At 48.0% G+C, this 18124-nt stretch overlaps 3 protein-coding genes across 3 annotated transcripts; 1 reads left to right on the top strand and 2 right to left on the bottom strand.

Moving 5' to 3' along the window:
- Positions 1 to 3845: 3845 nt before the first annotated feature.
- On the top strand, positions 3846 to 4277 carry UCRPA7_7345 (hypothetical protein; the record flags this gene model as incomplete). Its single annotated transcript, XM_007919877.1, has 2 exons — positions 3846 to 3980; positions 4044 to 4277. 2 exons carry the CDS (start codon positions 3846 to 3848, stop codon positions 4275 to 4277), a joined length of 369 nt encoding a protein of 122 aa, XP_007918068.1.
- A 2902-nt stretch (positions 4278 to 7179) lies between these two features.
- On the bottom strand, positions 7180 to 8058 carry UCRPA7_7344 (putative cercosporin toxin biosynthesis protein; the record flags this gene model as incomplete). Its single annotated transcript, XM_007919876.1, has 1 exon — positions 7180 to 8058. The coding sequence occupies one exon, from the start codon at positions 8056 to 8058 to the stop codon at positions 7180 to 7182; it is 879 nt and encodes a 292-aa protein (XP_007918067.1).
- A 1757-nt stretch (positions 8059 to 9815) lies between these two features.
- On the bottom strand, positions 9816 to 10691 carry UCRPA7_7343 (hypothetical protein; the record flags this gene model as incomplete). The annotated part of the gene is made up of 1 exon (XM_007919875.1): positions 9816 to 10691. The coding sequence occupies one exon, from the start codon at positions 10689 to 10691 to the stop codon at positions 9816 to 9818; it is 876 nt and encodes a 291-aa protein (XP_007918066.1).
- Between the last annotated feature and the right edge of the window lie 7433 nt (positions 10692 to 18124).

Below are 18124 nucleotides of genomic sequence, written 5' to 3'. Positions count from 1 at the left end.
ATGGCTGAGCTGCAAGACAATGCCAGGCACCAAGAGATATGCCATACATTAGTTGCACTCGGACTAGGCAGCGCAATGGCAGGGATGGAAAGACAAAATATGCAAGGTACAATAATCATGAGATCCCAACCTGTTCTTTACCATTAGCCTCCCTGCAGGAGGCTTGCTTTCAGAGCACGCACATCGTCATTTATGCACATCATAAGACCTCAACGCATATTTTGGTATATTCTCAGAACATTATCGGATTTGTTACTCATGATTTGAGTCTGGGTACTAAAATTTGCGCATTCCCAAAGTTGATACCATCTCTTAACTCCTGTGTCATTTCAAAACTCTCAAGGTCACCGAGGAAAGCAGAGTACGCAGGTGGCGGTGCGTAGGGGAAATCGCTCTGTGGAGACATTGAATATTAGATCTTGGTAACAGATAATAAATCAACCGAGAATGATATTTACCCCAAAGACAATATGATCATGAGGGACCAAGTCGAGCAACGTCCGCAATACTTGAGGAGAGGACGACAGTGCTGTATCGTAATAGAAACTACGAAATGTGCTCAAGGCCTGATCGTGTGTCACTCCAGCTTTAAATCCTGTGATCCCAAGCTCTTCGGTCTTCTTCAGTGGAGTTAACATCCGGCTAATCAAATATGGAAGAGAGCCGCCGGCGTGACTAAGTATCACTTTCACATTAGGATACTTCTGAAGTGTGCCACTAGTCATCATGTCTACTGCCGCGCGAGTCGTTTCGTGAGGGAAGTCAATCAACGGTAGAGGCATTCGAGGGCTGACCATGTGAGTGTCGAACGGATACGTTGGGTGCACAAAGACCGTTGCTTTTCGTTTGTCTAATTCTTGCCATATTGGCTCGATATCTGCATGGCCAAGATAGCAGCGATCGTACCGTGTAAACAAAGTTACACCGTCAGCACGAATATCATCAAGTGCGTACTTGATCTCCGTGAGAGCAGCTGAAGTGTTCTTGATATCAGGAAGAGTGGCGAAAAAGCCGAAAGACTGTGGATCTTGATCTCTAAGAGACGCAGCATAGTCATTAGCCTGACGCGCAAGCACGGCTTGGCCCTCTGGATCAGGAATTATGCACGCTCCGGGGGCCGTCAATGACAACACGGCGGTTTTTACTCCTTGATGCTGCATGAGAGCTTTCGAGGCTTGAGGGGCCCATTTCGGTGTGGGCCATCCACTTGGGTCACCTAAGGTCAGTCAGTTTTGACTCCCAAAACCATTCGAGGCATTGACTTACCTCCATTCTCTTCTACCGCTAGAACAGCGTAAATTTTCCTTAGCATCCATTGCTAAGATGATGCCGGCAGTGATATGCACAAACCTTTTACATAAAAGTCTGGAACAAAGTGATGGTGGAGATCAATCTTATTCACTGGGGGCTTGGAAATCCAGCCTAAATCTTTGAAGGGGTCTTGGAAATACTTTAGCTGGGATTCCAGTTATAGGTGCGAGTTCACGAGGGCCACCAACCCATTTGCTTTTAGATATTAGCTATACTGTCGCTTTTCGAGATGTTTGCGGAGAAGGGGTCAAAATTCCTGGCGCTTGTGTTCGGATGTTAGGTTGCTTCTTGACGATAGCTTTATGGCGGTTCGGACAATCCTGTTACTCCATGGAACAATTCCAAAGTTCCGACAACGACGCGACGCCGCGACAATGGGGTAAGAGATTTAGCACCGACGGCGCTGTATTTCGTCTCAGCATCCGCTTTTTAGCTTGGAAATCGCTCCATAAGTGTCGGTGAGTCGGGGTTCCTAGCTGTCCGCATTTTACTAGGAGACCTCATTTTTACCTACGGGAAAAACGGACTCAGTATGCAATCGGTTGATTGCAATTAGGCGTGGTAGCGTTCAGTGAATGCCTCTATGCCTGGGGTATATGTGACAGTAAATTAGATGCTAGCTCTAACGAATTCAATTCTGGACCACCGAAAAGAAGCAACAAGCCTGGGCTTGGAAGCTGTCAACTTAAGGTTCAGCCATCCTCAAGACCCTAGTCCTATGCAGCTACCATAATTAGCATAGAAAGCTAAGTCTTGAGTTGGATAGCAGATTATTTACTGGCTATTACCGAGACGACATTTAGAACTCTCCTGAGAGCTCACCTCAGTCCAAAACTACCAGCGTTTTGTCACAAACTAGATGCTAAGCCGCGATTGCACCAATTGCAGTGTCGCCTCTGCTTATATAGTAAGATACGGAAGCATCAGCGGGGTCGTTCCTACCCTCGAAGATTTGTGGAGGTTAAGGACTTTATAACCTCACTGTATCAACAAGCCACTGGGAAAAGTTATTTTATCGATTGACTTACCAACTCTGCGAATCTATCACACCAACTACGCCATCTCGGTCACTCACAAGCACTTGGTTTCGAGACATGGAGATCTAGTTGACAATGGCGACTAGTTTTACGTGTGTACTGTACAGGATGATCGCCACGTTGCAAAACTTAGCGCAGACCCATCAACGGATTTACAAGGGTTGAGAGGCTTGAAACCATCACGAAAGACTCCACCAGTGGACATGCCCCCTTGAAAGGGTATAAGCAGCCGTGGTAAGCGCTGGCAAAGAAAATCTGTTGACTATCGGCATACATCTGCCGACATTCCCCGCAGTGTCTGCGAATTCTTAGCATAGCACAACAGATACTGGAGACTGGTTCGTCTCTTGTTGTCAAGTCTGTACGACCACAACTACTCGTTCTAGAAGCATGTCAGACGGTAAAGCAGCTGAAAAGACTTCCGAACCGGCCGTTGCCGGTGCGGCATCAAGTCCGACGGCAGCCCCTGCTAGCACTTCTCCGGAGGCGTCCAAACCGGCGTCTCCCACCAGCGCACTAACGAGTGAGCCGTCGACAAGCTTCCTCCCTGCCGAACACTGGCTTCACGCAGCACAAGTCCGTACAATCCAGTAGCGCAACTTGCGTATACTTATACTAAGTGCCCTTTAGGACAATCCTACCGATGAAGACGATCGCGACTCAGCCTTGGGAGACGATCGAGATAGCTCAACAGCATCTATCTCCTCGAGTATACTGCACTACAGAACAATCAATGGGAGAACGTACCACTCCGAACGAGGGAATGCGAATTATTGGTGCGACAACACATACAAGATACAGAACTGGATCGGTGGCTAATAGATTCTCGGACTATTAGGACTCCCAACGACGAAGAACATAATGAATCTATGGATATCAAGTATGCCTGTCGAGCAGCATAGCCCCCCTAGTCACTAATCCTAATAGTCACCACCTCCTTCTCCTTTCTCTTGACAACAAACTATTCTTTGCACCGCTGCAGAAAGACATAAAGGTCCACCTACAGGCGCTACTTATGCTTGAATAGCGGACTAATATTTGGATAGAAAGCTCTTGATGTCGGGACCGGAACAGGTATATGGGCTATGTAAGTACCATCAGCACAGGCTGCATGGCATCGGCTGTTGACCGCACGTAGTGATTTCGCAGATGAATTTCCAGAGACCGAAGTGATCGGAACTGACATTTCGCCTATTCAACCAAGTTGGGTTCCGCCTAACCTGAAATTGTGAGCCTATTCGCAAATTCAGCCCAAAGTGTAATGACCCCAAATACTTACCTTCCTTCAGCGAGATCGATGACTGCACCCAGTCGTGGACATTTCCTGATAACTCATTTGATTACGTCCATCTGCGGTATCTTTATGGAAGTATCGACGACTGGAATGCATTATTTAGGGAAGCCTACCGCGTCTGTAAGCCTGGTGGCTGGATTGAGAGTTATGAGGCTTCGCCAAATATGGAGAGCGATGATGGTACTGTTACTGAGACCAGCGCCATGAACCAATGGGGTAAATTTTTCATAGAGGGTGGGAAGAAATTAGGTCGCACATTCACTATCATTGATGACGATTTACAGCCAAAGGGAATCACGGATGCTGGGTTCACGAACGTCCAGACATGGGACCTCAAGGTATGCTTACTGGTTCAAACCTCCTCACAATTTTGTACAGATAACTGACTTCATGCTATCTAGGCCCCTATTGGCGCTTGGCCCAAAGACCGACGCCTGAAAGAGATTGGCCAGTTCGCCCAGGCGGCCTTGGAACAAGATTATGAAGGCTATGTCTCATACATGGCAAACATAGTACTTGGTTGGTCTATGGATGAGGTCAGGGTTTATTGCGCACACCTCAGGCGCGAGATTCGATCAGCTAAATACCACGTGTTCTACCGACAAAGGGTCGTATGGGCGCAAAAGCCGGAGTAGTGCTTACACAATAGTGTCAGTCTAAATAGAGCAGACATTATCGGTTTCTTCATAGTACAAATCCTTCGATACTGATAAATCAGCGAGGTGGGTAGCTGTTAAAGCAAGATATGTATGTTTTGGTGCACCTCAGTGATAGATTGTAACAGCCAATCCGGTCCAGTCAAGGCTCAGTGGCGATCGGGGATTGCGGGCTTTCTCATAACGGAGGATCAAAGTCTTGGCAGGAGTTATCGGAAGACTCATCCCATGAAATTGGATAAGCCCGAGAGATCATATCGAAGATTACTTAATGACTTCTGGAAAGGTCCCAATTCTGGAAATCTCAAGGATACTCTTGATGTTCCATCATGTACAGGATTGCTCAAGAGAATCGTGAGTCTATGTCCAAAATTGTTAAGGCCAATGGATGTATCGAACGTAAACAATCTGCAAAGTGCTAACATCTGACTGGATTGGGAATATGACTTGCCTGGATCGTGCACAATAGCGAATCTGATGTTATGTATATATACTAGACCTAGTTGGGCTATCAAGTATCTAGCTTTTCGTCCCCCAAGATTTTCACCTTTGACGAATAGACGTGATAGCATACGACGGCGGTGTAGAAACACGCAAAATATCCCATCCAAGGTTCAGTGGCACGAGTAATAGTAGTCAGTACAACAACGCACAGTCAGCAGCCTGTGGGAGATGTTCAGTTGAGGCGCGGTTCGGAATCTCGCCGCGAACGCCGAACCTAGCGCTTGGTGCTGACTACCTAACATTCTCATGATAATGACCTGTTCTCACTACCCAACATTTTCATAAGACGCCTTATCCCCAGCTATAAAATGGCAGTCCGACAAATTGGGCCTTGTGTGGAAAGGTATTTGCCAGGTGTCGATTTGCAGGTTTCCTTCGAATCTCCATTACCATGACCACAGTGGCAAAACTACATCTATCGTACTAGCTGAGGATGAGTGAATTCGACTTCATAATTGTTGGGAGTATGTGTTTCCTTAAATTGCATTCTCTGGCAATACTGATAGAGTTAGGCGGTCCCTCTGGAGCCTTGCTCGCCTCTCGCTTAGCCTCATCCAAAGCTGCACCGTCAATTCTATTGTTGGAGGCTGGTGGGAAGGCAGATGACTTGGCGACCCGAAGCCTTGCAACAAGATGGATCTCATGGGTTGTGAAACCTAACCTCAACTGGGGTTATAAGACTGTTCCCCAAAAACATCTTCGAGATCGTATCCTCGACCAGTCTCGCGGTAAAGCTTTCGGGGGAACAACCAACATCAATTTCTGCATCTGGACTACGCCTCCCAAGGGTGATCTCGAGGAATGGGCCACGAGGATTGGCGACGAATTCTTTGGCTGGCTTAATAGCAAACTACTGATGGAAAGTATTGAAGCTTATAATACAAAGCAGTCAGTCTCTGATTCTGCAAGGATGCCTGGCCTCGAAAATTATGTCCAAATCGCGGATGGATCTCACGGCAATATGGGTAAAGTCACTGCAGAGTTTAGTCAAATTGTCGACAAAGGTTCTGCAAGCTTTTTGAATGCCATGGCAGCATATGGGTGGCAAGCAAATCCTGACCTAAATTCGGGCGATCCAATCGGACATGGGTTGATACCTTCATTCTCACAGAATTTAAAATATCGTCTAACAGCCTCGGCTGCCTATCTTACAAAACCTCCCACGAATCTGGAAATCAGATGTCTTACACAGGTATCTAAAGTCTTGTTTGAGGGAAAGAGGGCAGTCGGTGTCGAGACAACTGAAGGACATGGTGAGTTCACTTAATTGAGGATTCCATGCGAGACTGATTGACCCTGATATCAGCATTCCATGCTAAGAAGGAAGTGATCATTTGTGCCGGGGCTATTGACACACCCAAATTATTAATGCTTTCTGGTATCGGTCCCGCTTCAGATCTCATGGAACTTGAAATTCCTGTTATGGCTGATCTCTCCGGAGTTGGCTCTAACTTCCGAGACCATACACTTCTCTCATTTGACTATGAAGTTTCTTCAGATTTAGTTGGTGAGCCCGAACTGGTTACACTCCCTCCTGATGAGAAGACATTGCCAATGCAAGACCTCGTCAACCTAGCGGTTGCCTGGGTCAAGGACCCGAATGTCGAGCAATCCAGTGAGCTGGGAAGCTTACCGGAGGAGAATCAACGTTTCATCACGAGACCTACAGTTCCATCTTACGAGATTGCTTGTGGCGGTAACTGGCCAAAAGACATACCTCACGATAAATCCTCCATGACAATCAAAACGTTTTGCATGGGCGTCCAGTCTACAGGCACCGTCCGACTACAATCTCCGAACCCAAAGGACGCACCATTACTAGACCCGAATTACTTATCTCACCCTTTTGACCGCCTTAACACCATGGCACAAACAAAAACTGTAATGGATTTAGTAGCGAATAGCGACTTGGCGAAGCATGTCGTGGGACCAATTGCAGCGCCAAAATCAACTTCTGAAGAAGACATAATAGATTTCGTTGAGAGCAATGTTAGCTGTGCTTGGCACCCAGTTGGCACAGCTAAGATGGGCATCCAGGGAGATCGAAATGCCTGTGTTGACAAACACTTCAAAGTCCTTGGAGGTGTGCAAGCATTGAGGGTTATTGATGTCAGCGTGTGCCCCTTCATGCCAAGTACCCACACGACCTCTATCGCATACCTAGTAGGGGCTTGGGGGGCTGAAAGATTGATCGCAGAATATTCTCTGAATTAGGCATTTGATCCTTAATAGCAGCAATGGAAATGTCATCCTACTACTACTATCCACTGTGAGGTTGGTTGTCTTGTTACCCCCGTCTTGCATTCTACTGAATCAGGATACGTAGCGAGCCTGGCCGTATGGAAACTGATTTGTTCTCCCTGAAGGCAATGCCTCTTCAAACCTCAACCTCATTGTACGCAGTCCATTCCTTACCACGCCAGAACTTCTGTCCACCTCTAAACGAATGCTCAATTTTCTCCTTTGCCCTTGCTTCCATCCTTGCTTCGAAGCCCCTGATGCTACTCTCCGTAATACCTTCTTCAGCAAGTGTCCGTGCCAAGTCTGCGGCGTTACGGATGGCCGTATCCCCACCGGAGCCGCCCATGGGGCTCATTGGGTGTGCTGCATCGCCAATCAGCGTGACTCTTCCATTACGACCAGCCGAGCACATTTGTATGTCTGGCTTGCTCGAGAGAATGGGAACGCATGCGGACAGTTCGTGCGCAGCGGAATCAAGCAGATGCCTCAGAGCAGGATGCCAAGTCTCCGAGACTCGCGCCAGGTACAGTTTCCTTTCCTCCGCCGTCTTTGGCAAGTCCTCCTTGTATTGTGACACCGCGGTGCAAACAACCCAGTATATGTAGTCCGAGAAGTCTGGTAGCTTGTCCTCAGACTCGATGCGAACGCTCCTTGACCACGTTATCGGCTCGACAACTGTCTGCACGTTAAACTCGTGATCTAAGCACATGCACCAAGTCAACAAGTCTCGCGCTCCAAATCCCTTTTTCAAGTCGTCCCTCATTGGCGTTCGGCCCCAAATGACCCAGCGCTCCAAATCAAGCAGCTTGCGATCTGGCTGGAGCTGTTTTCGCACACTGCTCCTAACCCCATCTGCGCCAACAAGGAGCTGTCCCCTTGCTGTCGAGCCATCTGTGAATTTGACCTGGACCACTCCTTCAACAATCTCGTAGGAGTCGAACTCTTTTCCGTATGCAATGGAGTCCTGGATTTGGAGAGAAGCTAGCATACGGAGCCAGGTTCTGTCAAGGGCCATTGAATCCGCGGGGTCTACTGGCTCAGGCTCGGCAAAGTCAAGCTTCCGGGCGTCTACATATCGCGGAGCGAACTGATGTCTCTCAGCTGCGGTGCGTCGGAGCAAGTCTTGGAGCTGCGGCGACAGGACACTGTTGAGGGCGGCCTGGCCCTCTCTTGATATTCGTAAGCGATGGCCCTGCTTGATCTGCGATTTCGCACGACGCTCAAAAATGCTAAAGGGAATGGAACGAAGTCGCAATCCTTGCGCAAGCGTGAGTCCGGCGACGCCGGCGCCGATTATGAGAATTGGAGGCTCAAGTGGGGTTGGTTGTGCCATGGCTGACAAGTCTGGATATTGTTGACCTCGTTCCCGGAGCACCGTGACCGATAAGCAGACACTTTTCTGGTTGTAATCACAGCTCACCGGATCCAGATGATGAGGTCGGATAGAATGTTCTGCGGCGCAAGCACACCTCTTCCCTGCCCGCTACAAGCTTACTAAGACCTAAAAAGGTCCCATATGAGCTGATCATCTTCGCCTTTGCCCTGAAATTAGGCCATAATTGAAGGCGCTATCAATCTGAGTGGTTACTGTCATTGCGGAAGAGTCGCGTTCTTCCACGACATCTCCTAATCTGTCTTTGCTCTTGAGCCATGAATTAGTCATTATGAGACCTGTCGCAAGACTACCGGTTAAGTGGTTGCCTCTTGAGCGGTCCTCCTGGGCATCCATCCCGACGCGCGAGAACTGGCCGCTTATGACTCCTGTACAACGCTCACTCGCTATTTCTATGCAACATACGGGGCCGCAGCATGCAACCACTACCATGATGCGGGAAAAGATGTTGGAGAGTTTGCATGTGCGACCGGTCTGCTGGATCAAACGGAAGGGCACTTGAACTGTGTGTAGTTGTGGATTGAAGACACCCGAGACGGTGGCGCGAGTCTGTGCCTGAAGACTCCCATAAGACAGGCTCGTAGTCAAGATAGTAAGAATGCTATAGACTTGCCCAACAGCCTTGCTACAACGCCTACACCCACCGAAAGTCCGGAGAAAAGTCAAGAGACGCTGAGTGCGAAATGTCACTGCGGTAATGTCTGTCAGTTTTCGATTTTGCGTTCACATCGAAAAGGTACCAATGAGCAGTCCGAGGCGTACATCGACACTGACAAGTCTTGTCGACGATGCACCGGGTTCGAAATGCCATGCTGGGCCAACATCCTGAGAGCATCTATCCACCCTCCACTCCTGGAAGTGCCAGGGTTGGTCCGCTACCAGAGTTCTGACCGTGTATGGAGAAGTTTGTGCGGTCGTTAGGGAGCGAAAGCTTACTGGTGGAAGGAGACGGCTAATGACAATGGATTTGTTGCAGGAGGACAAGCTAATGCCGAGTAAGGCGTGCGAGCAGAGCATTGGGTGAGATTGACCGACATGGACCGGGGTCTCGTTCATCAAAGAAGCTACTGATTGGGCGATTGTTTAGGGGATAGAAGATGTACCACATCGTGAATTTAATTAAATCAATTGTCATTATTACAGTGTATGTATTTGTGTCGCGAAAAGCGCACTATACAAATCACGCATGTTCGAAATGGGTCAGTTAAGCTGAGAGAAGAAGGACCGTTCAATATCAGAAGTTGATTTACTAGGTTTTGTAGATAACCCTAGATGTTTTTCTCTCATCCATACACGACTGTTGGCTACCTGCTCGCCTCCTTTTTGGCCCTGCTCGGTTTTGAAAACAAAGCATTTGTCGAACAGGAGCTAGAGGTACCTTAATGCTGACCCGCTTGGACGGAGGTCACGAACCATTGATGATCTAGCTTAATAAATGTGAATATAGTGACGGCCGTGTCTTTGGTTCTTTTGCCGCCCTTATTGGCTCCGGACAGGACCCAGGCAAACCCATAGTCAGAAGTAGATCTCGCTTTGATATCAAAGATCTGCTCGTCGAAATATATTCCTCCCGGTTCATCGTTGAAAATACTGGCCAGGTATTCGATGTACTCGTTGGTTGAAAGTGTGAGAATGCCTTCGGAGAGTACCAATGTGGCACCGCCCTCCGGCAACATGTGTGCTCCTAAGATATCCCAATTGCAGTCACGGATAGAATTCCAGACAGCTTCGATTGTGCAACGGAAGGGTGCTTCAGGCTTGATTGGGGGGATGGTCGAGCTAGGCGTTGCTAGGGACCATGATTGATCCGAGATAGCGGCGATCTTCCATCCTTCGTCGGTTTTCGCCATCGAGAAATGCTCCCACGCAGAGCTTGTGGCTACGTCGTCAATGGTAATGACAGCACGACCGTAGACGAGGGCCAAACTGCCATGAATCCAGACTTTCGGCTCGTACAAAGATTCGACAAAGCTCTCTACCCCACTGCCGTAAAGCTGCTCCAAGATCTTCTCGAATTGTGGAATGTATGCACCGAGCTGAGTGCTGACCAAGCCACTTTCATGGAGAAGGTTGTTCTGTCCTCCGTGGATTACGGTGTCGTAGGCTTCAGTCAGAGGTGGTCGGTTCGGTGCCGAGGTCGTGATCAATAGTGCTTGTGCGGCAGCCAGCACCTTGGCCTCCTCTGATTCAATTGGGCCAGCAACTACAAAACTTGCAAGCCCTAGAAGTGTCAAGATAAGATTCCCAAGATGCATTGTGATCAATATGTTGTCTTGGGTAGTAGAATGAATACTAGTTTCTGACAGACTTGGTGGTAAGGCAGAATATCTGTAGTATCAAGGATATCACTCTTAAAGGATAATGGCTTTTCTAGCAAACTTTCCTGGTTTTGTCGGATGGAGGCAAATGCCAGACACTGTGGATTCATTTCCATACAATCAGCATTGATGGAGACCTCGTATTCCCGTAATATAAAGTTCAGTGATAGATAAAGATAGAATCCCTCGCAATCATGGTAAATAATTACGAAATACCCGTCTGGGTTCAAGAATATGGAGCTCCGTGGATCGAACTAAGCATAAAGCCCGGCGTTCAGCACCTAAGCTGGCATCCGTGGCCCTAATCTCCACGGAGTCGTCCCCTGGTTTATGAGAGGTGCATTCACGTCCTCAAGTTGTGCAAGTAGAAAAGCGGCTAAGTATGGTCCTTTAAACTATTAATGTTAGATTTTGACAGTCTTTTACAATAATCATAAAGACTGAGTGAATCGGAGAGGGGCAGCATTTCTGAATGATCTCGCCTTCGAGCATTCGGCATCGAAGGGACCCCTAGACTAAGTAATTCAGGTGACTTTGGGTCATTCATGAATGCCTGCCAGCGACAATGCCTATTTGGCCATTCATTCGGGTTTGTACTATAACTATGAATGGTTGACTTCAACATTGTTCGTGAATCCTAGTCTATCAACTATAGCTGTCTTGTCATTACGATTGCTTGTGCATAGGCCACAAGTCTGTCAAGCCACACCTTGCTATCCTAACTACGATATATAAGCATATCAGCAGCCATGGCAATTTCGCAGACTTTCACAACTCTCTCGTTCTTTTCGTTGAGGCTATAGCAGAAATTATGTAGATGTTAAGGGTGATCCCCTCTCCTCTAACTTCATGTAATTACGTACGATATTTGTATCGGCACTCTCGAGACCTTCTTCGAATTTCAAAAGTAAGACCACTGTGAAATAATTGCTCAGGAGCAGGCGCCGTTCATTGGTCTTGCGTCTGTGAATCGCCTTCCAGGGCCTCATCCCGGGCGCTTCGAACTGTTCAGTTTGACTCCACATCCACTGGAGAGATCCCTCATCCAAAGGAATCGGCATCTCCGTCATATGCAAGAAAGCGCTACCAACCTGGATTCCACAGGACACGAAGAGAATGCTAGACTTTTCTTTGCTTTCAAGTACGAAAGCTGTGATATTTCCAATTGTAGCATCCAACCGTTCTTCGTGTTTTAGTCAACGAATAATGTTGTATTCGTAAGCAAAACGGCCGAACCCTCGGATGTCATTCATGAGTTCCATGCGCTTTTTACGAATTGGTTCTCGAATATACAGAGTCCTTCTGGGCCACTTATCAATGTCTTCTGCAGGTCGGGTATCATACATATACCGAATTCGGCAAAACACCCATGGCGCTTGAGTGTTGGCTGCATTATTAACTCGAAATAAGAAGAGAATGAGTCGCCGGTTGGGATTTGATGGAACTTGCACCTTACTGCCCGTGGACGTCAAGACACGAAAACCTGATACAAAGGGCGCGACTTCATGTGTTTGGCATCCCAGAGCAATCATGTAGATTGCACCAGTTGAGTTTCTCAAGCGGCTGTAAGGTACCGACGAAAGATCAGACTCAATCGCTATGCGGATAGGTAAGTTCAACCGGAGACCAAGATCTTTGGTTGTCAATTGACCCTCGGACACCTGGTCAAATAGTGTCGGCTTCAATTTCAACTCGCTAAGATCCCGGAAGTGCGAAGGACTGCTGGCAAGCATACTGCAAAGTTCACTGTCAAGAGAATCTAGCTACAAAAGCGTCAGAACTTCAAGTGACTGACCAAACTCAGCTTTGTCTAGAATATTGGTGGAGACGAATTGCGGCTGAAGCGAAGCAGGACCAGCCCTCCCAGAGCTTGCACAACTAGTCTGTCTAGCGTTGCCGGCCGGGGCCATGATTAATGGCACGCCACTGGCCGGCTCGACCCGTTCCTAACACGCCTTCCCGGAAGGTCCTGTTTCATTCCGTTAACAGAATGCGTTGGAAAGACGAAATTGCTCATCAAATCAGCAGCGAGTATAAGTCTGAAAGCTTAGGTTCAAATGCGTGGCTTTCATACCCTAAACATCTGGCATTGTAAAAAGTTTGGGGGCCATTCCTTCAGGTGCAGGATCGGCCCTAACGTTACATGATCCCTGCCAATATCTGGACAGTGGCGGTTAGCATGTGCGGCACAGCAGGTCTCCAACCCACTTGACGTCGCAGGAAAGTCTTATTTTCAAGGGGCGTTTCCAGCCAACTTAACTTTCTATTCTTTCAAATGGGACGTATCTCATGACGCCTTCGTCACGTCTGCACCTGCTTCAACACCTCTTGAAGCGTCACAACATGTGGAGCGCGTTAGGCTCGGAGCCTCTCAACGCCGCGGCACAATGGGAGGGTGAGGGAGGTGGTCGAGGGACCTGGTCCATCTACTCAACCTGCTTAGCGACGCTCATTTTGTGTGTTTGGACATCTGTTCACATGAATATTCCTCAAAATGGCCATGGCGGGATCGAGAAATTCTCGAAGGTAGGGTGGATGCTCATGGCTTTGTTTGCGCCTGAGATTGTACGTCATGTCAAGCAACAATTTTTTGGCCCTGATCTATGAGAATTAATCAATGAAAAAGGTCGTCTACACAGCATTTCAGCAAAGACGGGCAGCCATGCGTCTTCACAACTCCATGAAGATTCTACTTGATCCACTAACCCGGCATCCATCGAAAGCGAACCAGATAAATCACGTTGGTGGCAAGGAAAAGGATGATATCGATGAATACCAGCCGTCAAAACTTGGGCCCTATCGTGCTCACCCCTGGACAAAGACTCATAACGCATTTGCTACAATGGGTGGCTTTGCATTTGATAACAGTGCTAATATTGACGACGTGCCTTTTCCAGATGGAAGGACGCGGCTAGTTCTACCGCCAGCTGGTCTGCTATTCCTTGCGAGACATCATCCGGAATTGATACCAGATATAAGTGAAGAGGCAATCAAGGACAAAAGCAAGACGGATGGCTTGGGCAAACTTATAACCTGCGTTCAGGCTGCCTACTTCCTTGCCCAGACCATCTCCCGGCTCGGTTTTGGCTTGCCTGTCACATTACTGGAACTTAACACAGTCGCCCACAGCCTATGCGCCCTATCGACATACGTTCTCTGGTGGTACAAGCCATTCGACGTCCAGGAACCTGCAGTTATCTCCACTTCAACTCCATCTGTCGGGCCAATATGCGCTGCAATGTGTGTGCGTTCATCTCTAGGGTTCTTAAAGAGTGTACACCGTCCCAATGAGATTAAAGGCATGTTCCGCACGGTCTACTTTGCCGTGCTCGAGTTTGATTTTGATGTCGACGAAGACGCCGGATCCGAGACAGCGAGCATAGATCAACGTGGTGACGAGACTCACATTGAAGAAGCTATTGACTTTGGTGTGCAAGGAGGCTCTCTAGTTGGGGTATGAAGCTGTACTAATCCACGCCATTCTGGCCCATATGCTGATACTTTGACAGGAGAAGCGAGCTTCACGGGATGAAGCAAAACTGAGCGAGCCATTGATGACAGATCATGAGGATAAACTTATTACGGCAAAATCCGATGATCAAAGCTTTGAGATGACTTTGGATCAAGCAAGCCACGGGTTAATCGTAAGATTCACCTGCGACAACACTATGATGCCCTTTGAGCCTCTAAGGTCTTTTTTTGACACCTTCGACACGCCTGGCTGGAGCAGATGCCCCGATGCAATGGTGACAATACCACCAGAGACTCTGAAGCTATGTAACCTAGCACGTCAAGCCATACCCCATTACCCCGAACTGAAGGAGCCTCTCATCAGCAATTGGACCTACCGTCCTGGCGGCGGTCCACCCAAACTCAACAGGGGTCCTTGGACAAGCTTGGTGTGCGACAGAATACACGATTTTCCCCGCCCGGCGGTGACCGGTACGAAGATATGGGATTATGTCGTCAGCACGGTCGGCATCGCTTTCGCGAACCTACTCTATGCAGGCCTCCATCTTCTAGCCTGGAACGGACCGTTCCGATCAACACCAGAGAAGGTGCTCTGGCGGCTCTCCGCCACGACTCTTTGCTTGCCACTAGGGGTGCTAATGCTGGCGACTGTCTTGGTGCCGCTCTCCAGCTCTATTGTCAAGCTCATCAATCCCAGGTTTCGCACCAAACACGGGAAGCCATTCAGCCTGATGAATACACTGTTTGAAACGGATGGAAACGAGAGCTTTGACGATAACATGAAGATTGTTGACAGCACAATGGAGGTGCTCTTTGGAAGGTTTGACAACGAGCCATTTCGGCCGAAAAATATCCTGATAGGCATTCCGATGGTCATTTTGTTTATACCCTTGGTGGCACTGTACATCTCTTCAGTGTTGAGCCTCTTTTGGTCTGCGTTGTATAGTCTATTCATAGGCCGGCCGTTCGTTGTCGTTGAGGGGTTCTTGGCTGTCCCATATTCGCCACCTGGGGTATACCTAACTCCTGACTGGTCGGCCTACTGGCCTCATTTCAGTTGAGATGGTTCAGATAACATGCGACGAGAATCATCTCTTAGGTCTCAATCGGTGCATGTGTTGATAGAGTCGTGGCCAGATAGAATAGTCGTGTCAAGGCAGTGACCTCGCTGCCGCACTATTTAAGATATTAAGGATTCGTCCGGTGGTGTCATTTGATTGTGTGTTTCTGGGTTGAGGAGGCGGAAGTGGACTTGGTGAAAATGGCTCTGTATCTTCAAAGGTCGTGGCGAGATCGATGATTTCAGTTTGATAATGCCAATCTCCATCCGGACCGTTTGGTTTCGTCAGGAACGTAATTTCATAGCTCTCTCCGACACCTGAAGTACAGGGTGCACCATGGTATTGATGTATGCGGGCATGTTCGGGAGGAAGTAAGTCCTCGCTCGCCATTAATTCGGGTGGAAGCCCAAGAGCAGCTTCTTCGATCTCCATGACACGCGTGTAGATGGCATGATGCACCCGGGAGTCAGCGTTACACAGTGATCGCCGAGCTCTAAGCAAGATGTTGAGTGCCTGCCGTCGAGGAAATGGCCAACGACACTTCCAAGCGACGGTGTGGACAGAAGCGAGAAACCCGACTTCGGACGAAAGATCCCGTTGACCGTGCACGGTGCTCTGTTGTGAATCAGAAATTAGTGACTCTGCTAACTTGATTATCTCTTCGAAGTCTGCTTTGTGTGAATCCCAGGCGGTCTCATTGCTGGCGAAGTATGCAGAGAATCCGGACTTGAGACCATACCACATAATCTGAACGTGGTCCGTGGTTTTGCGCTCTTCCGTAGTCCAGCTCTCGGACCGCCGTGCAATCATATCTTCAAATAAGACTTTCCAACGTTCATGGCTCTTCCGAAATTGGCAAAACCTCTGGCTGAGCTTCTCTGGGTGCATTCTCCGTTTATCTGCAAGGCGAGCTAGGTCAAGGCTAGTACACAACAAATCCATCAGACCCGCCCGAGCCTGATGGACCGTGTCAAATGAATCTCCAAAGTCTATGATACCATCCTTATCCAAAGGATTTAGCAGCATGCTGATATTAGCCTGAGATCGATCGTGGTTCAACGCCGTAAGATATAGCGCGTTCAAAATCGGAGCTAGCTCTGCTTCAAGATAAAACTTCTCGAAAGAATGATAATTGTGCCCCCAAGGTCGAAGGGGGCCCTCTGCTGTGTCGCGGGCCGCTTTCAGAAGGTTCATGCCACTTTTGATATGAGTAAGAGCTGCGTCAGTATCCTCACGCAAAAATTCGAAACAGGTAAACACGATGCTCGCAATTATCAGGACAGGCAGGCTGCCACTTGCATCCGTCGACGGCCTCTTTACAGCCAAATGAATGGCCTGGTTATAGAGTCCCAAGGCATTTGACATTGCCTCGTCATGATTGGCAGTTCGGAGGCCTTCGTGCAAAGCACCAACAGCTGCAATAGCATGGCGTATAAGCGGTTCAGTCAGACTGAACTGAAGAACTGACCCTTTCCAAAACGATCGATTAAAATAGTTGATAAGATGGGGAGAAGTATTGTGATAAAAAAATTCAAGAGCTCTTTGTTCTGCTGAGGATGTCGTCGAAGTCGTTGGGGAAGGCTCGATGAGAACATTGAGAGGCCTCAATTGAAGGATATATCCGTCACAGTTGCGGCCAGTTCTCGTACATCTTTGTTTTATCATTAGTTGATCAGGTCTAAAGGAGTTTTAGGCTTACGACAGCGCTTGCGCCTACCTTAAACACTTCGGCTTTGTCTCGTCGCACTTCACTCTCCGAATCCTAGCGAGTCAGCTAAAGTTATACCTGCGACAATAGCAACACGTACTTGCAAGTTATACAACCAGTTCGCACCTTCGGCTTGCTAGCTCGCGTGCGTTTTGGTATGCTATCCATTTCATAAAGTGCTCTTGAGCCTGAAAAGCGGTCAAGGACTGGATTCTGAGAGTTGATCATTGAAGATGTCGTCCGTGAAACCTCTCACTGGTTCAGGCAGTTTAGTGGGGCTTTAAGCCGGTAAATTTTCGGGCAGATTTGATGACAGAATGCTGGCGCTAGTCATTTTCCCGGCGGCTTAGCACCCACGACAGTAAAGTTCTTCAGGGTCAATGACTGTGTTAAAGCAGGTCGTCGGCATTAATAGTCATCATTAGTCTGACAAATCATTCTGACATGCATCAAGTCTGACTGCAGTAAGAGCATCACGATCTGCTTTGATCTCACAATCGAATCGACTTTGCGAGAGTACACTTGGAGGCTTATTCATAACGCAAAAGTTTGAGTGGAGTTTTCTCATTCTAAAATTACATGAAACGTTACGTTCTCCGTAGAGTGCCAGTGAAGTGCCTTTCCATTCTGTTATTTCTTACTTACTCTTTTGTGCCTTGACGGACCTCCACTCAATACCCAATGCTCCCAGGAATGATAACGTAGATAGAGCAACGGCTGAGTACCAAGTGCGAGTGAGAGCCTTATTGTAAGCCACAAGAACAAGACCAATATATTCTTCTGGAACGTTGTCTTGAATTTGAGTTGCACCAAGCTTGAGAATAAGCCTAGGATCGAAGTTCGGAACGCTGGCCAAATTTTTAAGCAATTGGTTCGTAAAGATGTTCTGGGCGACCGAAACGAAAATGGCGCCACCCAGCTGCACTGCGAACATAAATATCGCTGTACCAATGGCAATGTCATCTTTCGGTAAGGATGCTTGAATAGCGATGACAGGTGTTTGCTATGAGTTTGAAGATCTGTGACGGACCGTAGAGCGCGTACGAGCATGTAATTAGGTAATAGAAAGTTCATTAAACTATATAGAATATACAAAGGAGAATTAGGATGCTCTCACACTATATATATAC

The sequence above is a fragment of the Phaeoacremonium minimum genome, assembly GCF_000392275.1.
Source record: "Phaeoacremonium minimum UCRPA7 unplaced genomic scaffold PA7_03_scaffold_518, whole genome shotgun sequence".
NCBI classification, from domain to species: Eukaryota; Fungi; Ascomycota; class Sordariomycetes; order Togniniales; family Togniniaceae; genus Phaeoacremonium; species Phaeoacremonium minimum.
Note: the sequence above shows the minus strand (reverse complement) of the source record. Positions and strands in the feature narration are given on the sequence as shown.